This window comes from Periplaneta americana, chromosome 2, assembly GCF_040183065.1.
Source record: "Periplaneta americana isolate PAMFEO1 chromosome 2, P.americana_PAMFEO1_priV1, whole genome shotgun sequence".
NCBI classification, from domain to species: domain Eukaryota; kingdom Metazoa; phylum Arthropoda; class Insecta; order Blattodea; family Blattidae; genus Periplaneta; species Periplaneta americana.
The window spans coordinates 26,796,377-26,815,918 of NC_091118.1; the positions used below are offsets into that span (position 1 = coordinate 26,796,377).

A 19,542-nucleotide genomic window follows, 5' to 3' on the forward strand; every position below is an offset into this window, starting at 1 on the left:
CGGTAGGGGGAGGTAATGAGGGGAAATCCCTCAAGTGACATTTTTACATTTCTGAACTAGAGGATAAAGAATAACATTTTTAAATCATTTTTTAGTGCTGCTTATACTTTATATTCTTATAAACAACATAGTTTAATATATATTATTTTAATGTACCGAAGTACATATGATATTTCCATGCAGATATTCTGCGTTATCATACAATGTAAGAGTAATGGAACAGAGAAAAATTCTCTCCGGCGCTGGGATTTGAACCCGGGTTTTCAGCTCTACGTGCTGATGCTTTATCCACTAAGCCACACCGGATACCACCTCAGCGTCGGACAGAATCATCGCAGATTAAGCTCCAAATCTTGGGTTCCCTCTAGTGGCCGCCCTCTGCACATCATAGATGTCTATGAACATAGGACTGAAGTCCACACATGTGCTGAGATGCACTCGTTCATAGACATCTATGACGTAGTGCAGAGGGCGGCCACTAGAGGGAACCCAAGATTTGGAGCTTAATCTGAGACGATTCTGTCCGACACTGGGGTGGTATCCGGTGTGGCTTAGTGGATAAAGCATCAGCACGTAGAGCTGAAAACCCGGGTTCAAATCCCGGCGCCGGAGAGAATTTTTCTCCGTTCCATTACTCTTACATCGTAACATAGTTTAAGATTTTATTTTAATTATTGAATTTTTATTATTTAAATATTTTATTATAAATTTTATTCAATCTGATAGCCTGTATACCTACTAGGTTCACTAAACAGGTAATAGGGCATCAGGCTGTTTAATAATTTCCATAGTGCATACTGTAAACACATCAATCGAAGACAGTTTCCAGTCTATGATACCCCTCATACGACTGGGACAACCAGTAGTTCGTGATGCTTCATTGGGTATTTTGCTTTCTGCGGAGTCGGGACACACGGAAGCCACCCTGCTACACATAGTACAGAGCAAGCGACCGATCACACATATATCACAACTCTTGGTCATTCAGTCGGTCTTAATGAAATGCAGAGCTCTATTACTTACTGATAAATGTAATATTTCAATCTCTGTTAATTGAAACAAGGGAGAAAGAATAAAGGGAAAAAGTGTTAAAAAAATACCACAGATTGCTGTATAGATAAAATATATATTGGCTTATCAATGCAGATCTTTCTCTAATAAAATTCTTTCCATCTTTTATTTTATATACATACGTATAAACAATTAATACTGAAATCTCATGTAGTATTAACAACGCCAGTTAACATAACACAACCAACCTGAACTTTCCTGCATTGAAAAACATGCACCTTTCCACAGTACAAGATAACAAACTGTAGGTGCTTAAATAAAAAGTGATTTTAAACTTTTAATGGTACACAGTAAAATAAAAAATTAATAACATACATAAATTATAGTCAGATATTTTCATCAATATTACTTCAAATAAGGAGATTTAAGGGGTTTTTAATTCCTCAAACTCCAGCTTTATGGAATAAAGTATGATTTACTACAAGTAAGCTTCAAATAAAGGTTCATTATACGTGATTTCACTTCACATAGAAAATACTTTGTGTTGTTCTTTCTTTCCTCTCTTCTTACTTCTTTAAACCTATCCTCTTGTTTTCCTTTCACTATAAAACCCTCGAAATTCTCCACTCTTTAATCTTTTAAAAAATTACACTCCAATTTTGCAAAGTGAACTATATTTTACTACAAGACCTCACAATAAAGTGAAGTTCACGTTATACAGTACATATTTTGGATTGTCTTTTGCCTTTTCTTAATTCTTTTCTCTTTTATTACAAAAGCCTTACACTCAAACTTTTCCAAGATAAAGTACACTTCTATACATGTAAGTTTATGGTAAAATAAGAATTTTTACTCTCCTTTTACTTTATCATTTTCTCTGGATTTTCTCTTTCTTTCAAAGTCTTCTAATGCCAGCTTAATTTTCCAAAATATATCTAACTACATGCAAGCTTAAGGTAGTAATTATATATTAATGGAATTCATTTCGTATAATGTCGTATCTTTTTTGTAGTGTTGTCTTTTGTTCTTAAAATGTGCGACAATATGTATAAAAAATCACCATCAACCATCATTATGATTCCACTCTCTTGTTATCCTAACATTAAATTCAACTGTCTCAAAACCTTTACTTACACTTTACAGAAAGGAAAATTTATATATATTTTAATTTGCTGCTTCAAAGAAAGAACATAAAAAAAATTATTTGTGGATATTTACAATCCATATTATACCCAATTTAGTGGTTTAAATCATTTTACTAATTTTTCTTATTATGTTTACCCCAGCTGTCAAGCTTGCTGTTTTCTTTGGTAACCTTTAATTACCGAAATATAAGTATTTTCAATTAGTGGACACTTTTTTTTTCCTCTTAATTATCTGTATAATTTCATATCGTTCTTTACAAATATAAAAAAAATCTAAATATTACAACAGAAATTATTTTTAAACACTCACATTCTCTCTACAAAGTAAACAAATAAAAAGGAAACTAACATCTGTGACTATCAATTTTCGAAAACTATCATATTTTATTTAATAAGATGATTAACTACTGCTTTTTACATTCAGAAGATACTTCCACAGAACAAGATCCTTAATGGTATGAATAAACCTGAGAATTTGCATGCCATTGACAGAAAGATATGCATAACATCACATATCTCAAAGTCAGGGAACCACTTTACAAAACAGGACTTGATAACTCACCTAATGAGAAACAGCAAAACTTGGTAATGGTAATCACAAAAGATCTCTATCACCTGAATAGAAATTCTTTCCAAAAACTAGATGAACACAAAAGAAGACGTAGGTGAAATGCAAATATATGACACACAACACAAAGAAATGACTTTTAAACACTCTTAAAACTTAAAAAATGTTGCGATTAGTTGACCATTCAGTCTATATGAGGGTTGATCAAAAAGTTTCCAACTTGAGTCAGTGACTGTGAGTATAATCACTACCAAATAAATACGAAGCATTTTTTTTTTCTTGTAAGTAGAGTAAAACTCTGATTATGAATCATCTGATCAAGACAAGAGAATATCCGATATTTTCTTTCGTGAGTTCATTTTTTTTTGTATCGGGAGCAATTTAAGAAACTCCTTTTAATCTTCTTTTGAATGAAATTATTAAACATGTAAAACAGAATTCTAGCTACAGAACTGTAAATAAAAATGCTGTCATATGCTGAGAAAAAAGGAATACTGAAATATGGAGATCAATTGAAGACTTCACAGAAATAAGGATATAACCAACAAAAGTGTAATTCATGTTTCAGGAGAAAGGAAAATATTTTAAGGGGCATATTTCATTTTGCATGCATTTTCTGTCACAACCATTTGACTAATCAAGGATAGAAGTTTATTCAATCATTGAACGCAATAATTTATTGTTATAAATAAATACTTTAAAATTTCTTATTCCACCTACATCAGATATTTCAAGAATTTAACATTATATTCTCTTCTGGTGAGGTCTTCACGGAAGAGAATGGAACTATACCAGATGTAATTGAACAAAGAAACTGAAGTGGTACTAACATATTTGCATTAAGGTAGAACCACAGTCTAGTATATACAGTCACAAAGCTCAATACGTAGGGAATATGCATCCATAGATAGTTGCTAACCACTAGGATCGCTACTATCGCCTCATTACAGACAATGTGAAATAGTACTGGCACAGTCTATTGTTCCTAGTACTTACTTACTGGCTTTTAAGGAACCCGGAGATTCATTGCCATCCTCACTTAAGCCCGCCATTAGTCCCTATCCTGAGCAAGATTAATCCATTCTCTATCATCATATCCCACCTCCCTCAAATCCATTTTAATATTATCCTCCCACCTACGCCTTGGTCTCCCTAAAGGTCTTTTTCCCTCCGGCCTCCCAACTAACACACTATATGCATTTCTGGATTCGCCCATACGTGCTACATGCCCTGCCCATCTCAAACATCTGGATTTAATGTTTCTAATTATGTCAGGTGAAGAATACAATGCCTATTGTTCATAGTACCCTCATAAACTCAAGCTTCGTGACTGTATATACTAGACTGTGATAGAACCTTCATTATCTGATTTATTTAACAAACTGTTCATTTTAACTCCTTCAGTACAATAGATAATCGGTGTTCTACTGTAGATGTAAATGAAATAAATCAATAGTCATGTTTTTTCTATGCGTAATTTATCAGACTAAAATTTCAATATTTTTATTTGGCAAGACGTAGTGCAAGAGAATAGATGGCAGGACAGTGACAGATGGAGGATATCTCATACTCGACTTCACAATCAGCGACATGAGTCTAGATGATAAAGATTTTTATACTTTGTAACCAAAAACTGCACAACTGAACTCCACCCTTTTTTTTCAATGGATTCTTTCATCTGTAACTCTTTCTTCTTTCAGAAACTTAAATTGGTAATAATGATAGAAATACAGACTATATTCTTTCAACTGAAAAAAAAAAAATCACAATGCACTTCATACATTTCAACAGATGAACATCGAAACTACTATCAGTAGTGTTATGACTAATGAAAGCTGAACATTTCCTAGTAAGAGGGCCACTTGAAAGGAATCCATGAATCTGTAGGTGAGATCAGACAAGAAGGAAACAGAAATTCAGTCTAGAAACTTTTTGATTAACCTTCATGCGAATATTCTTTTGTCCAAAAAGAAAAAAAAAATAGTACAAAAACAAACAAATTGTTGTGCTATAATAGAAATCTCCCCATACAAAACACCAGAATTCAAAGAACTAAAATCAGCATCAAAATCGTTTATAAGCCATACATTCCTGTTTGAGCTTTATTTTCTGGAAATAGATTATTGTGAAGCAGAAGCATAGCAAAAATGGAACTAGGAGTTTTTTATGAATTCTTGCACACATTTATCTTCTCATATCTGTACAAAATGTGTCAATAGGGTGTAAATCAATACCAGAAATAATAATAACAATAATAATAATAATAATAATAATAATAATAATAATAACTGGAACTCAATTACAAGCTCAATAGTTAATCAGAGCTGCTGACAGTAAGTTCAGAAACAAATTTATATCTTTCAAAGAAATAGCTATTACCATTACCCTTAGCAGTTATACGATAGTTGGTACACTTTAGATTTTCAGTTGTGAAATAGTTGAAGTTTATGGAGGGAGGGAGAGAAGGAGAAAGACAAGCAGGGAGGGAGGGAGCGAGAGCAAGGGGGAGGGGGGGAGAGAGAAGCTGATACAACAGAATTTGTAAGTAACTTACAGATAAATTGGAATAGTTTTTTTTTTGTTTTTTTTTTTTTCCAACATTTAGGCCCATCATTGCTCCGGACGCACCGCAGCCTTAGGCTTATTGTGCTACCTATGTTTTATAATTTAATACTGATTCATCAGCCTGTTACCTTGATTAAGTTATACAGTCCAGATATAGAACTCGGTTCAAAATCTTTTGGTTCTAGAGAATCTTTCCCAAAGATAAGGTATCTTCTGGGAGCCAATGTGTCACAGGAGCAAATAATGTGTTGGGCTGTTTCAGTCTCCTTCCCGCAGAATCTACAGTCTAGGTTAACTTGAAGTAAGCCCATTAAATTAAGATCCTTTTTCACAGGTGCATGACCCATGAGAAAAGCTGTAACTGCTCTCAGCTGAAATCTGTTACATTGTAGTAATATTTCAGCTCTTTCATTGCATGGTCTAACAATAAATTGTTTCCTTGGTTGATACCTGGTGTCTTAATCCAGGTTTAATAGTGTTGAACCTTGGACCATTTAATTGGAATAGTTGATATATTTTTTATGTGGGTAGTGAAAATGCGGCTGTGTATGTACATTTAATTGCAGAAAAGCTATGAGAGTTCTGTCAACCTAAACCAATAATCTTCTCGCTGTTAGAATAATCCTAATGTGAACACAAGCACGTGGCACAGTGGGCAGGATCACGTACTGAGAATCGATGGCATGAAGCTGCAGCCAATGAAGTCTCACTTCAGTCACGAGCTATTGTTCACTGTAGGAGTATTCTTTATTTCGCTAAAAAATTAGTAAACAATGAGACTAAGTTGTCAACTCTCTTAACATAAGATGTGAAAAGGAGAACACAAAGAGAGAAAACAGTCTAAAACAGAGGAGGAATCATGAGTGAAGAACTGATTCCAAAGTTCCTCAAAGTAGGAAGGGGTGAGCAATATGTAACTTATACCACTGTGATAACAATTCCTTCAAAACAACATTTATGCTATGCTACTGCTATGCAGCAGAAGGTTAGACATTATAAACGGTTTCGACTTCCTCATACAGGATTATGTTTAGAGTTCAATTTCTTATTTTCTGTTGTCACTGAAAAGATTTATCCTGCACAATATAGACTGTCTTCTGGAAAAGCCAATCAATATTTATTACTTAATTATTTCACATTTATAAACAATTATAGGATGCAGCCAATATCCAGTTTTATAAAATGCTACGACTGGAATATGAAGCAGTTGAAGTTCACAGTTGTCCATTATCAGATACGGATTATGTAACATGCTAAGGTAGTGCGACCTCGTATAGGGAAGTTCTTCACAAATGCCACATTTGACATAAGCATTCTGGTAAGGTCTCTGTTTCTTCCAGCATTTCATTCTTATTAGCTGCCATGTTAATAGGTGTTATACTGTTCAAAACAAATACAATAGCTTTGCTGTCAAATTGTGAAAATAAGCTGTATGTTACCTTCAACAAATTCTTATTTGAAATATTCAACAAGTTCTTTGTGGGAGAAGTATCACAAAATATTCCATAAATATTTCCTCTTCTACACCAGTGGTTTTCAAACTGCAGCACTTTCTCCAGAACTGTTCAACTCTCTTCAACCTTTACATTGCAACCCATTAGCAGACTGACAAAGATTTTTAATTTCGTCACGACATACTGATCTAGAAAAAATTTTACATGTACAAGGAAGACAGCAAATACGTTATTCCCTTAGCTCTCCTCCCTCCCAATCTCCCCACCAAATAAAAATGCGATGAGATAAATAATATAATTTTTCATGAAGAAATCTGTTACTTCCGAAGCAATTAGAAAAATATTTGCTCAATGCTATAGCAGACTATTTTTTTTGTTGCAAAAATCACTGCTAGTTGTAGTAAACATTCCTTGGTTTATACAAACGCCATTTCTGAGACAGACATATGACGACAAGGCTAACCATTTGCTTTATTACAAGAGTCACTGTCAAACATAAGAAAAGGTCGTGAATGGATTGAAAATCTATTTTCACTGAATGTGAAGAGTATACATCTTGACACCAAGCTGGAGGACAAGTTAATTGGTGATAAGTGATTGAAAGCAATTTTTCACTAAACATAACTTTCAAAATTCATAAAATTCAAATTCATCAAGTCAGACTATTTTAATTAATATTCCAAATGATCCATCTGTATAAAAAAGGGTTTTTGACAAAGGCTAACTTGAATGATGATGTGTGTGGCTGTATGTCAGCTTCTATTAGAGGTGAAATTTCTTTGTAACCAAGCCCAACAACAGAAGTGTCGTAAAGTTAAGATAAGCCTATGCATTATCGTTTACTACCTTTTACGTATGGTTTTCTTCAAATTGATTCTTTTATTGCTTTGGATAGAGTAACAACAAATATATTTTAAATACAGTGGATCATGAAAAAAAGACTGAAGATCATTTTCCTATGCCACTATGGTCTTTGGTCAGAGAGTACTTTCAAAGAATTGATTTTTTTTTTTTGTCAGAAAGCCATGGATATAAGCCGCACACTAGTGGCTTCTAATTAATGTTTTCATAGTTTTTTTTTTTTTTTCCCCCCAGACTTTCAAATCTTCATATATATCGCGCATTGGTAAGATGGCCACAAATGCAAAAGCTGTACTAATGAGATATTTGAAGCTCAATGTGTGATTTGCAATAGTACCATATGGACTTAATTTTAACCTACTCCTTGTGGCCATATAGAAAAAGACAGAGATAGTTTTTCTCTATTACACAGCAGCATTATCTCAATTCATGAAAATGCAGTTGTGGCCCTCTTCTTCCCAAGATGCGATATGTATGTGTGTGTTTGTGTGTGTATAAAGACAACTTTCAAGCCAGACCAATGCAAAGAATGTTTCTTAAAGAAAAAAACACACTTCTGCATGTATATGAAAAATTACATTTCATAGAAGAACTTATTTTTTATGCAAAAGAGGCATAGATATTTATAAAGAAATCAAGGGAGCTGTAGGCCCAAAAGGCTTGAAACCACTGCTCTACACATTTCAACAACTGGATCACAGTATACAGTTAGTGCTCGAAAGAGTATTGGACCCATTTTCTTAGAAAAACAAACTCTTAATAATGTATTAGCCTAATCTCGATCCCATATTCTACTGAAATTGGTAGACAGGAAAAAGTAACTATTTATTTTTTATGAAGAACAACGTCACTGCACATATCACTCACCAATTATTCTATAAACAGAATTCATGAAGTTTTAAGTGACTGTATTGACAATGACTTCTCATTATTATCTACTAAAGGAGGTTGAAAACAGACTCTAACAGTAGTCCTCATTCCCTAGGAGAACTCCAGTGGAGAAATCAATAACATTTTACATGGAGATCTTCAGCTAGTTTTGAGGAGCATATTCTGAAGTTGTGACGAGGCATATATTATAAAAGCATGTAGCCATCATTTCGAGCATTTATGCTAAAGAATAAATATGTATATGTAATTGCGGAAATAGAGTAAAATTTACAGATAGAGGAGACAGCTCATTCTTATACCAGACGTGAGAGAGGAGACAGCCATTGAGAGTCACAAAGAACTTCCCCATATGTGCACATGTGTGAAGACTGCTTGACATTTGTGGATACTGTGGAAAAGTCTCGATGTTGCACAAGTGACAGATATTTGCTAGTGTTGTCCTGTCACACATCACACGTGACACACACTTTGCTACCCATCTGCTCCCATTTCCTCTTCTACTTCTTTATTTACAGTCTGATTCGTCCAATCCAGTGTCAGATCATCTAAATGGTTATCGAAATCCACAAGCTCTTCATACACACGTCTCTGCAGAAGGGATGCTGCTGCAACTCTAGCATCATTTTCGAGAGATACGCTGTAACACAACAAGATTACAGTTATTGTCACTGGCACAACAATCCACTAAGAGCGCTACCTAACCTTCTCCAGAAGATTGATAAAATAAGCCACAGCTCCGAACTGGTAGGCAAGCACCTCAGCCGACTGAGCTACACCAGTGGCTCCTAGGGATTTCAACATTAAAATCTGTATAATGAAATTCTTAACAGCTCCCTCCCATTTGTTTTGCTGGAAAAATTTACTAAAGGTTTTTTCATAGCGAAAAAAGTTCTATATCCATCTATTCTATTAAAAGTTGTTGTTGTTTTCCAATGCCAGGCGTTTGACACAGTCATTTGACCTCTTGCACTCCAGTACTTTTCAAAGATATTATCATGGTCAGCCACTGAAGCACAGATTTTGAGGTGTTCTGAATCCATTTCTTTCTTTGAGTTGCACAATGGGCAGTTAGGGGACTGATATATTCCAATTCTATGCAGGTGTTTGGCCAAACAATCATGGCCTGTTGCCAATCTAAATGCAGCTATAGATGATTTTGTGGTAAATCGGGAATTAACTGTGGATTATGATGCAGAGAGTTCCATTTTTTCCCTTGAGATTGTGTTATCAAATTTTGTTTGTTGAAGTCTAAGTATATAGATTTAATAAATCTTTTCACAGAGTAAATTATTAAAAGTAAATTTTGTTCTACACAAAATAAGAAACATAAAAAGTTAAATGATTGTAACCATTAATTATATCCATTTGTGATGCATGCTATGGGTATCCTACAAGCAAAACTCAGCTCAGACTCCTCGCGCCGCGCATGCTATACCCCTCTTACCCCCCTGCAGTAGGCAGGTTCTTTGATAAGCGGCTACTGGTACGGTTGCGGACATGTGCACTCAAAGAGCAGCTGTAACAATAACCAATTAAGTGAATATAACATTATAAGATGTCAACATCGTCTCTTTCTAAGTCACAATCAGTATCTGTCTTCACTGGAACTGTCCTCATATTTAAATTTTAAATATTTAAATTAAATAAAATTAATATTTAATACTGGTATTTAATTTAATAAATTAATAATTAAATTAATATTTAATATTTAAAAGAAAACTTACAAATTAAACCAAACCCTTTAACTCTATTAAATATAGAATATCTAAATTTAACAGAAGAAATACTGAAATCAGAAGTAAACACTGAAATACTGAAACAATTGTCTTTAGAGACAATTAATATTACGTAACCTCCACAAAACTGGCTTCATTTATACACCGACGGATCCTTGATCTCCAGAGAACAAGGTGCCGGTGCAGGTGTTACGTGCTGTCTCTTCTCACTTTATAGATCTCTTGGGTATGGAACAACAAGTTTTGATGGTGAAATCATTTCAATAAGTGAAAGTCTCAGGAATCTTCTATTTCACATCAATAAATTTAAGAATGCAGTTATATTGTCAGACTTCAAAGCAGCTATTCTATCAATCGTCTCTAAACACACACCTTCTTCTCAAACAGCAGAAATAACTAAAATGCTCTCTCAATTAATATCACTCAATAAAAGAATTGTATTCCAATGGATACCATCCCATTGTGGAATCCTGGGAAACGAGAATGCAGATGCTTTAGCAAAGAAGGGCAGCACTGCTACTTCCAGACCTGTTACTAAATCTACGTTTTACTCTGTGAAAAGATTTATTAAATCTACATACATAGACTTTAACAAATAAAATTTGATAACACAATCTCAAGGGAAGAAATGGAACTCTCTGCATCAAAATCCACAGTTAATTCCCGATTTACCACGCAAATCGTCTGTAGCTGCATTTATATTGGCAACAGGCCATGATTGTTTGGCCAAACACCTGCATAGAATTGGAATATATCAGTCCCCTAACTGCCCATTGTGTAACTCAAACCAATAAATGGATTCGGAACACCTCAAAATCTGTGCTTCAGTGGCTGGCCATGATAATATCTTCGAAAAATATTGGAGTGCAAGAGGTCGAATGACTTTATTTTCAAACGCCTGCCATTAGAAAACAACAACAACAGATTGGTAAAATAAGATACAGCTCCGAACTGGCAGGCAAGCAATTCAGCTGACTGAGCTACATCAATGGCTCCTAGGGATTTCAACATTAAAATCTGTATATAATGAAATTCTTAACAGCTCCCTCCCCCACTAGTTTTGCTGGAAAAATTTACTAAAGGTTTTCTCGTAGAAAAAAATTTCTATATCCATCTATTCTATTAAAAGTAATTTTTGTTCTACATAAAATAAGAAACATAAAAAGTTAAATGATTGTAACCACTAATTATATCCATTTGTGATGCATGCTAATCATGGTAGGCTGTGCGTCATTAGAATCATTTAAGTGCATTTAACAAAAGCTAAATAAAAATTATTTACAGTTAGTTTACATAAAAAAATTCGAATTGAAATTGATTTTAACTTATAATCAACACAATAAAAAGACAACACGGTGCACAGGCTCAACAGTGGTCATGAGAAGCTTGGGAAAAGTACTTACCTTGACTTTTCCTTTGATTTCCATTTTCCATCCACAAACTGAGACACACAAAGAGCCACATTCTCCATGTTCAGTGTTAACCTCCTGTTATCTATCTGTAAAATTAAATTTCAATTAATTAATTAATCAGCAGGTTTTACAATCTTCCTGCGCCCACTTAATATTCTGCTGCTCTTCTCCAACCTTCTCTGTTACTTCATCCTTTAGTCCTTTCCCTATGCTGCTTAAAATATAAAATTTTAGGCTGTTACACTTTTCTTTTTTCTGCCAACTGAAACACATTCTCTTATTTCTTTCCAATATCAGTCTCTGATATTTCTCCAATTAACTGAACCACTGTCGCAAGGTCTGCCCACGTTTCTCCATCCAGCAAGAGATCACAATTACCAACATAACACACGAGAGGTCCAGGAGGAATTACTAATGCAATGGACCAGACAGTATATACTTAATTCTCATTGTACATATGGTAACACTTAGGACGTAATACTAGGAATTTACAGGTAAATAATTTTCGCTTATAATGTTGTAATTATTTCTGAAGGAGTAACTTGGTAGTAAATATTTTAGGGGGTTGCAGAATGTACCATTCTGAACAAAAAAGTTCATATAAACATGTGTGCAATTTTCAATGGGTGTGGAGAGACAGCAGTTTGAGTGTTAAGCATAATAAACCTTGCAAATGGTATGAAGGAAAAAGAAATGACTACACACTACTGACCACATACAAAGGAATAGTATGCATTGCTCTTCTCATACTGTTTCAGACCAGCACTGTTCATAATGGATGTACAGAAACAACTGTTTGTAGTTTGAATTGAATTGAATTTAACTGAGGGGAGCCACTATGGCCCAGCACTGCGACCTGTTAAGATCTATTGCGCTGACCATCTGGTGACGCATTCCCAAATCCACACCGGCTGACCACACTAAGGTTCTCTGTGTGCCCAAGCAATCCCACTTGTCCCTAGGCCAGCACCCTCCATGCATCGCCAGCCGGCGTTCAGGGAATGCTATGGAATGATAACAAAATGGAGAAATAGTGTAGAATGATGTAAATGCCTAATTTGGGGAAAAACGGGAGAACCCCAGGAAAAAACCCCAACTGCGACCTTGTCCACCACAAGCGTCACCAAGGATTTTTTCATAATCGCAGACCTCACCGGGAATAGAACCGGGCTGCCTGCATGACAGTTTGAAGGTCTGACCATTCAGCCACAGCAAAGGTATGTTTGTAGTTTCCTTGGCTACAAGTATGGGCATGTTCTTCCAACACAACGGAGTACCTGTAGATTTTAGACGTCAGGTGACACAATCTCAAATCCCACATTCCCCGAACGATGGATCAGCTGTAATGGTCACATGCAATGGCCACCAAGTTCCCCAGACATTGCTCCTGTCGATTCTTGTCTGTTGGGATGGATGAAAGGCGAAATGTAAAAAAACAAAGTAAGCACAAGAAGCGAATTCGTCGCTCGCATTATGAATAGTGTTGCCCTCATAAAAGAATAAGATGACCTCAGAAGGGTAACATATACAGAGCAGAAAACTGCACTAAACTGTTGAAATGTACTGATACTATGTAAATAAGCAAAATCATTAAGTCGCTTGTTTTTCCTTCTTGCCACTTGTGACACTAGTTAAGCGTAAAACTTTAACAGCTGTACCTCCACACCCATTCAAAATTGGACACATGTTCATATGAAATTTTGGTAATTTTAAAGATACAATGGAAAGGTAGATCATACAATACCTCAGCCTCGATCACTTAAATAATCTCAACTAACCCATTAACCTTGTTACGAATCTCGGCTTAATGTCACTTAGCTATCACCTCATTTAACCCATCTAACCCGTAGAGAAACTTAAATCAGACATTGGTCCCTCTCTCTTCCATGACATCATACCTTATCATCGTATCTTCAAAATTATCGAAATTTTTTCTCAGAATAGTCTATGCTACTATCCTCTAAAATATGTAGTTACTCTATTTCCTTAATTACCCTGTATAAGCCGAAAAGGATGATATAAATATTCGGTACGTCAAGGCAGTTGTTATTCGTAAAAGAAGCGCTTAAATGACTACTAAGCTCTAGATTTACATGGAAGACTAATCCAAATTCTTTCAATTTGTCTTATGCTTTATATTGCCCACTGACAATACACTGAAGTGCATAAACTAGATTCAATGGATACTAAAATACACACAAATGTTTCGACTGTTTCCACAGGCCCTGTAACAGAAGATGAAAAATCAAGTACTAAGGCGTATATACTTACTACGACTAGGCAAGCAGAACTGAAGTTCTCAGCAATTTTGTCTGCTATTCGCTGCCCACATTTCTCATAACTGTCAAAACAGAAAGTTACATATTACCAGGCCTACTACAGATACAAAATATTCCGAATAATAATCTTAACATTAACGTAACAAATGTGTTAATACTTACCTTAAATCTTTTATATTTTCATTCGCTAAATAATATCCTGCTACTACAAGACCGGACGTCGTCGCCATATGATCAATCTAGCAATAAAACATATAATTGTAGTATATAAGTACCTACACTTATCTGTTTAACCTGAATGTGCTAACCACATATTGAGTGCTAAATTACGTTATTAACATTACTCTCATCAAACGGCCGATCGCTCAACTAATAAAAATCACTGCATTTTTTGTTCTAATTATATACTGAACTCTGGTAGTCCAAAATAAACAATTTCAATTAAATACAAACCTGAGTAAGAGCAACCTCCGCCATCGGGGTTACGTGTAAACAAAGATGAAACAACGGTATCGCATCACAGATAAACAATCCTCTTCCTTTTTTGTCATCCTTAGATTTTTGTTCTTCCGCTAACAGTATTCCGTTTATAGCACAATGTGGATATTTAGCAGCATGTAACATCATTTTACAATAAGCACGAGCAGAAAACTTGACGTCTGCCATGTTGACTACGTCACTACATTACTCAAAATTGATTGGTAATGTGGATTAGATTTCAGGCCATCTATTGGAAGAAAAACTTACTAATTTCGATTATAGACTTGTCGATATATATCACATTCAAACGTATATCGACTTCCTATCGATAGTATAAACTATAAAGTTTGATTGATTAATATTTTGAATACTGTCTATGCAAAATAAATGAAATTTCAATAAGCCAATTGCATCAAACCCAAATAACGAGTCCATAACTCTGATGTCTTTCAAGCATTAGTTGCTCCAGTGATCCAGCGCCAACGCAAAATTAAACGCCAACCATATTTTTTAACCACCTCTTTACCACACAATCTTCGGAAGTGCAAAATTTGTTCAGTCATATTCAGCCAAATATGCTCATTACTTTCTTACATTTAATTCATATTGGTTCCTTAACTATCTCTTCGCAGCTTCTCTCATTGGTGTACATGAACTTGCAATAATATGATGTTTTAATTTATGAAATCTTTTCTTATTCTTTTAGCTTTTTTTCTGTTTATTATTGTTTCAAGGAGAAACGAGCAATTCTAGGTAACGTGCAACATCACCTAGGAAAAACACTATATAACGTTATATACGTAATCAGGGCTATTGGCAAAATATGTTTCCATTAAATTTAATAATATCAGTATTCAGTGGCGCCGACTTTTGGAAAACATTGGGTGAGCTGAAATACTTGAGTTTTAAGTTAAAATAAATAAATTTCATAAATAATAATAATAATAATAATAATAATAATAATAATAATAATAATAATAATAATAATAATAACGTCCCGCGCCGTGGCGTTGTGGTCAAGGCATTCTGCCTAGGACTCGCGTTACGGAATCCACGTTGGTTCGAGTCCTCTTGGGGGAAGAAGTTTTCTCTTGAAATTTCGGTAGCGAAATCCGGTTACGAAAACCAACTGTAACGCCGGGGGGATCATCGTACTAACCATACGATACCTCCATTCCGGTTGGATGATCGTTCACCTCTGCTTCGGCATGTAAACGTGAGGCCAGCAGCCAACTGGTCGGTCTGGGCTCTTAAAGGGCTGTCGTTCCTAGGATTATTATTATTATTATTATTATTATTATTATTATTATTATTATTATTATTATTATTATTATTATTATTATTATTACGGCTCAACGCTTGGCCGCACTGAATTGCTTGTCTTCCATCTCAGTAATAATATTATATCCATGAGCAGGCTTAAGATAAGATGTGTAATTCCTAAGTTATTGATTGTTGTCAGCTTGCCGGTGATGATAATACATCAATATTATTATTATTATTATTATTATTATTATTATTATTATTATTATTAATGCTTACCATACTTTATACTTTATAAAGTATAGCCTACTCGTATTAAAACAATTATATTTTGTGAGGGGGGATAGAAATTATCCCTGGCAGGAATGTTAATATGAATTTTGAGAGGGGGATAACTTTCCAACAGGGGAGAAATCCCCCCATTCCCCTCGTTAATTTGCACCCTGGGAGTAGTGCGGGCTTCTGATGCTGACATTGGAAGGGCTCCGAGCCCTGGGGCGTATTAGGCTACCCGTCTGCGGATGGAACCTGCCTCTATCAGGGTTGAGGCAGGATGGTCCACCTGTCAGTGTCGGATTCACGAATGCCATACAAGCCAGCTATGAGACTTGAACAATCATCGCATATATATTGGGCGCACAATGGACCAAAAAGTGCCTCGTGAGGGACGCACACACCCTGTTTATGTATAGAAGAAACCGTATCAGAAATCTACGTCAAGATTATTATTTTTTGATCCTACAGTATACATCTGTTATGGTAACAATTAATATTAGAGGAGAAAAGTTCGCTCCGTTGCCGAGGATCGAACCTACACACCAAGCGCTCTCACAATCGAGCTACGCCGAAGTCTAATCCACAGCATCGGATCGAACCCCTCTCCTCCAGTGTTTTTCCCTTTGTGGCCTGACTCCAAGTTGGGCATGTATGCTGACATGTTATATTAAGACAACTGTCATTATACAAGGAGAGCACTCAGTTAAGTGACTTGGTGGTCGGGATTCCACAGTAATATACACAGTAATCTGTACAGTAATATGCACTGTTGCTCGAAGAATCTTCGATCCGGTGCTGTGGATTAAACTTCGGCGCAGCTTAATGGTGAGAGCGCTTGTTACGTAGAATCAAGGACCCGGGTTCGATCTCGGCGCAGGAGTGAATTTTTCTCCTCTAACATTAATCCTTATCAGAAATATTGTACATGCTTGGATACCTAAAAAATGAAAATAACCTGAAAATATTATCTGGAAATTTCAATTGCAAGAGTCCATAATTAATAGTTGCAATTACGTACAGAAGCCGCAGGGAATGGGTTGAGTAGCCCTGCATCCCCAGCTGAGCCTGGCATAAGTGGCAGTAGCGCTTGACGATAACGGAATTCACACTATAGGCCTAACAAGCAACCCTCTCAACCCGCTGTAGAAGAAAAATTCAAACTCAAAGCCTAACATTTATATTAAATTTATAAACACTGTTTGTATACGATAACCGTTAACAAATAAACATCAAAATTGTATTGTCCTATTACGAGTGTTTTGTGCTGGTGATTGATTTCCTGTGCCTTGCTCGGTAGAAACCGCACTGCTTTCATTCGTTTAGCTGCAGTAATTGTGTCCCAATACGTAAAACTTGAAACTGACATTTTTTACTGTACATGGTCGTTGAATTCAATTACATTAATATATACTACTGGGTGTTCAGTTCAAAATGTGTCATGGCTCGCTGTATGCCGTCATGTGGCTAGCCGATGAGCCTAGAGAATTCAATCATCCTACACTACCGCAGAGGTGTATAACCTGTGAGGCAGAGAAGTTGCCTAGCAAGTACGGCGTTCATTCTGAAGAGTACGTACCGATACGTACGGTAACGCCGGTAGTGGCAGGAATGTGAACTGTTTGGAAATACGTACTGTCGAGATATGGGGAGAGGGTTAAGACGATTACTTACGTATATGTTGACATTAACTTCGACGGTCAACATGGACACGGAGCATTTGATTTGTGTTATGGAATGTTACCGTACGCAACCGATGATAACAGATACCCTGCGTACGACTTGCCGTCGCAAAACACAGTTCGAAAGAGGTTATGGTAGCACACAGACCGTACAGACCGCCATCTGTTGCTACGACGTTCAAGTTATACCGTACACGTTCTCAAGTTCAGATTGAAGAACGCCTTAAATAATAGGCAACTTCTCTGACATATAAGCTGAAACTCGCTTCAAATCGGTGACCCAACAACAGTGACGTCATGACACACTCTGAAATGAACACCCAGTATATACTTCAGTTCGCATTACGGTACCTATTTTCGTGAGCAAAATATTATTTACGCCACAAGTGAAATAAGTGACGAAAAAAAATTATGACAAAATGTTAAATAAACCTTTTGAAAACAATCCTTTAGGAGTTAGTATAGTAGTGGGAAATTTTCTTAACATTCAAAATTGGGCCTCTACCGATGAAGGCCTATTCCACATGGCCACATCCCTCCTTTAACAATTGGTCAAATACAACCTTTGAATAGATTTTCTTCAGCAGCGGAAGTCTTTCAGAACTACTGACAAAATTAACATTCCCTGAAGTATTTTTTTTCGTACAATCGCTATCTTAAAACTGCAATTCTTTCGTTATTAATTTTCCTCGCCATGATTCTGCAGAATGATTAAATTTTCGTAGTAACCGACAAGACCTGGGAATGTAACTTAAGGTAGGCTGAAGTTGCAAATTTCCAGAAGTCCACAAGGTGAAGGGATCCTACCCATTGTCATTATTACTTACTTACAAATGGTTTTTAGAGAATCGGAAAGTTTATTGCCGCCCTCACATAAACTCGCTATCGGTCCCTATACTGAGCAAGATTAATTTAGTCCCTACCATCATATCCCACCTCCCTCAAATCCATTTTAATATTATCCTCCCATCTATCTCTTGGCCTCCCCAAATTCTAAATGAGCCTCTGGTAAAAGAACTAAGGAAGAGACTAGTGAAGTGCTTTGTGTGGAGTACGAGGCAGAAACATGGACATTACGACGAAGTGAAGAGAAGCGAATAGAAGCATTCGAAATGTGGATATGGAGAAGAATTTTTATTTTTATTTTATTGGGTTATTTTACGACGCTTTTTCAATATCTAGGTTATTTAGCGTCTGAATGAAATGAAGGTGATAATGCCGGTGAAATGAGTCTGGGGTCCACCACCGAAAGTTACCCAGCATTTGCTCGTATTGGGTTGAGGGAAAACCCCGGAAAAAACCTCAACCAGGTAACTTGCCCCGACCGGGATTCGAACCCGGGCCACCTGGTTTCGCGGCCAGACACGCTAACCGTTACTTCACAGGTGCAGATGCAGAAGAAGATATCAGATGACAGACGACATTAAGATATTATGTGGATCATATGCGGAGACTAAAAGGAAGGCAGAAAATAGGAAAGATTGGAGAAAGCTGGATTTGCAATGAAAGACCTGCCCTTGGGCAGAACACTATGAATAAATGAATGAAAATAATAATTGTCTTACTTGTGTCTTACACACCACCTCATTCTAGTGCCGAGGTCATGGAAAGCATGGGGCTCTACCTCCATGCCCCCCAAGTGCCTTCTTGGTATGTTACGGGGATACCTTTACCTTTACCTTTTTTTACTTGTGTCTTACTCGACTTAGTGTAAGTATAGATTAGTAACATGTATAATAGCAGCGAAATTACTAATAACGAATAAGTATTTATATACTAATAATAATTACTTACAAATGGATTTTAAGGAACCCGCAGGTTCATTGCCGCCCTCACATAAGCCCACCATCGATCCCTATCCTGTGCAAGATTAATCCAGTCTCTATCATCATATCCTACCTCCCTCAAATTCATTTTAATAT

General features: G+C 36.0%; 1 protein-coding gene across 1 annotated transcript; it reads right to left on the reverse strand.

The window, feature by feature from the left end:
• Positions 1-8,696: 8,696 nt before the first annotated feature.
• EMC8-9 (ER membrane protein complex subunit 8/9) lies at positions 8,697-14,605 on the reverse strand. The gene is made up of 5 exons (XM_069812926.1): positions 14,376-14,605; positions 14,085-14,161; positions 13,915-13,984; positions 11,635-11,729; positions 8,697-9,132 (listed from the first exon to the last, which is right to left on the reverse strand). Exons 1-5 carry the CDS (start codon positions 14,586-14,588, stop codon positions 8,967-8,969), a joined length of 621 nt encoding a protein of 206 aa, XP_069669027.1. The 5' UTR covers positions 14,589-14,605; the 3' UTR covers positions 8,697-8,966.
• Between the last annotated feature and the right edge of the window lie 4,937 nt (positions 14,606-19,542).

Bases quoted from the DNA above. Each gene is read 5' to 3' on its own strand.
- EMC8-9 (XM_069812926.1), bottom strand. From the start codon at position 14,588: ATGGCAGACGTCAAGTTTTCTGCTCGTGCTTATTGTAAAATGATGTTA. The intron at 14,162-14,375 runs GTTTGTATTTAA...TTTTATTGCTAG, and splicing joins CGGAGGTTGCTCTTACTCAG to ATTGATCATATGGCGACGAC. The intron at 13,985-14,084 runs GTAAGTATTAAC...CTGTTTTGACAG, and splicing joins GAAAATATAAAAGATTTAAG to TTATGAGAAATGTGGGCAGC.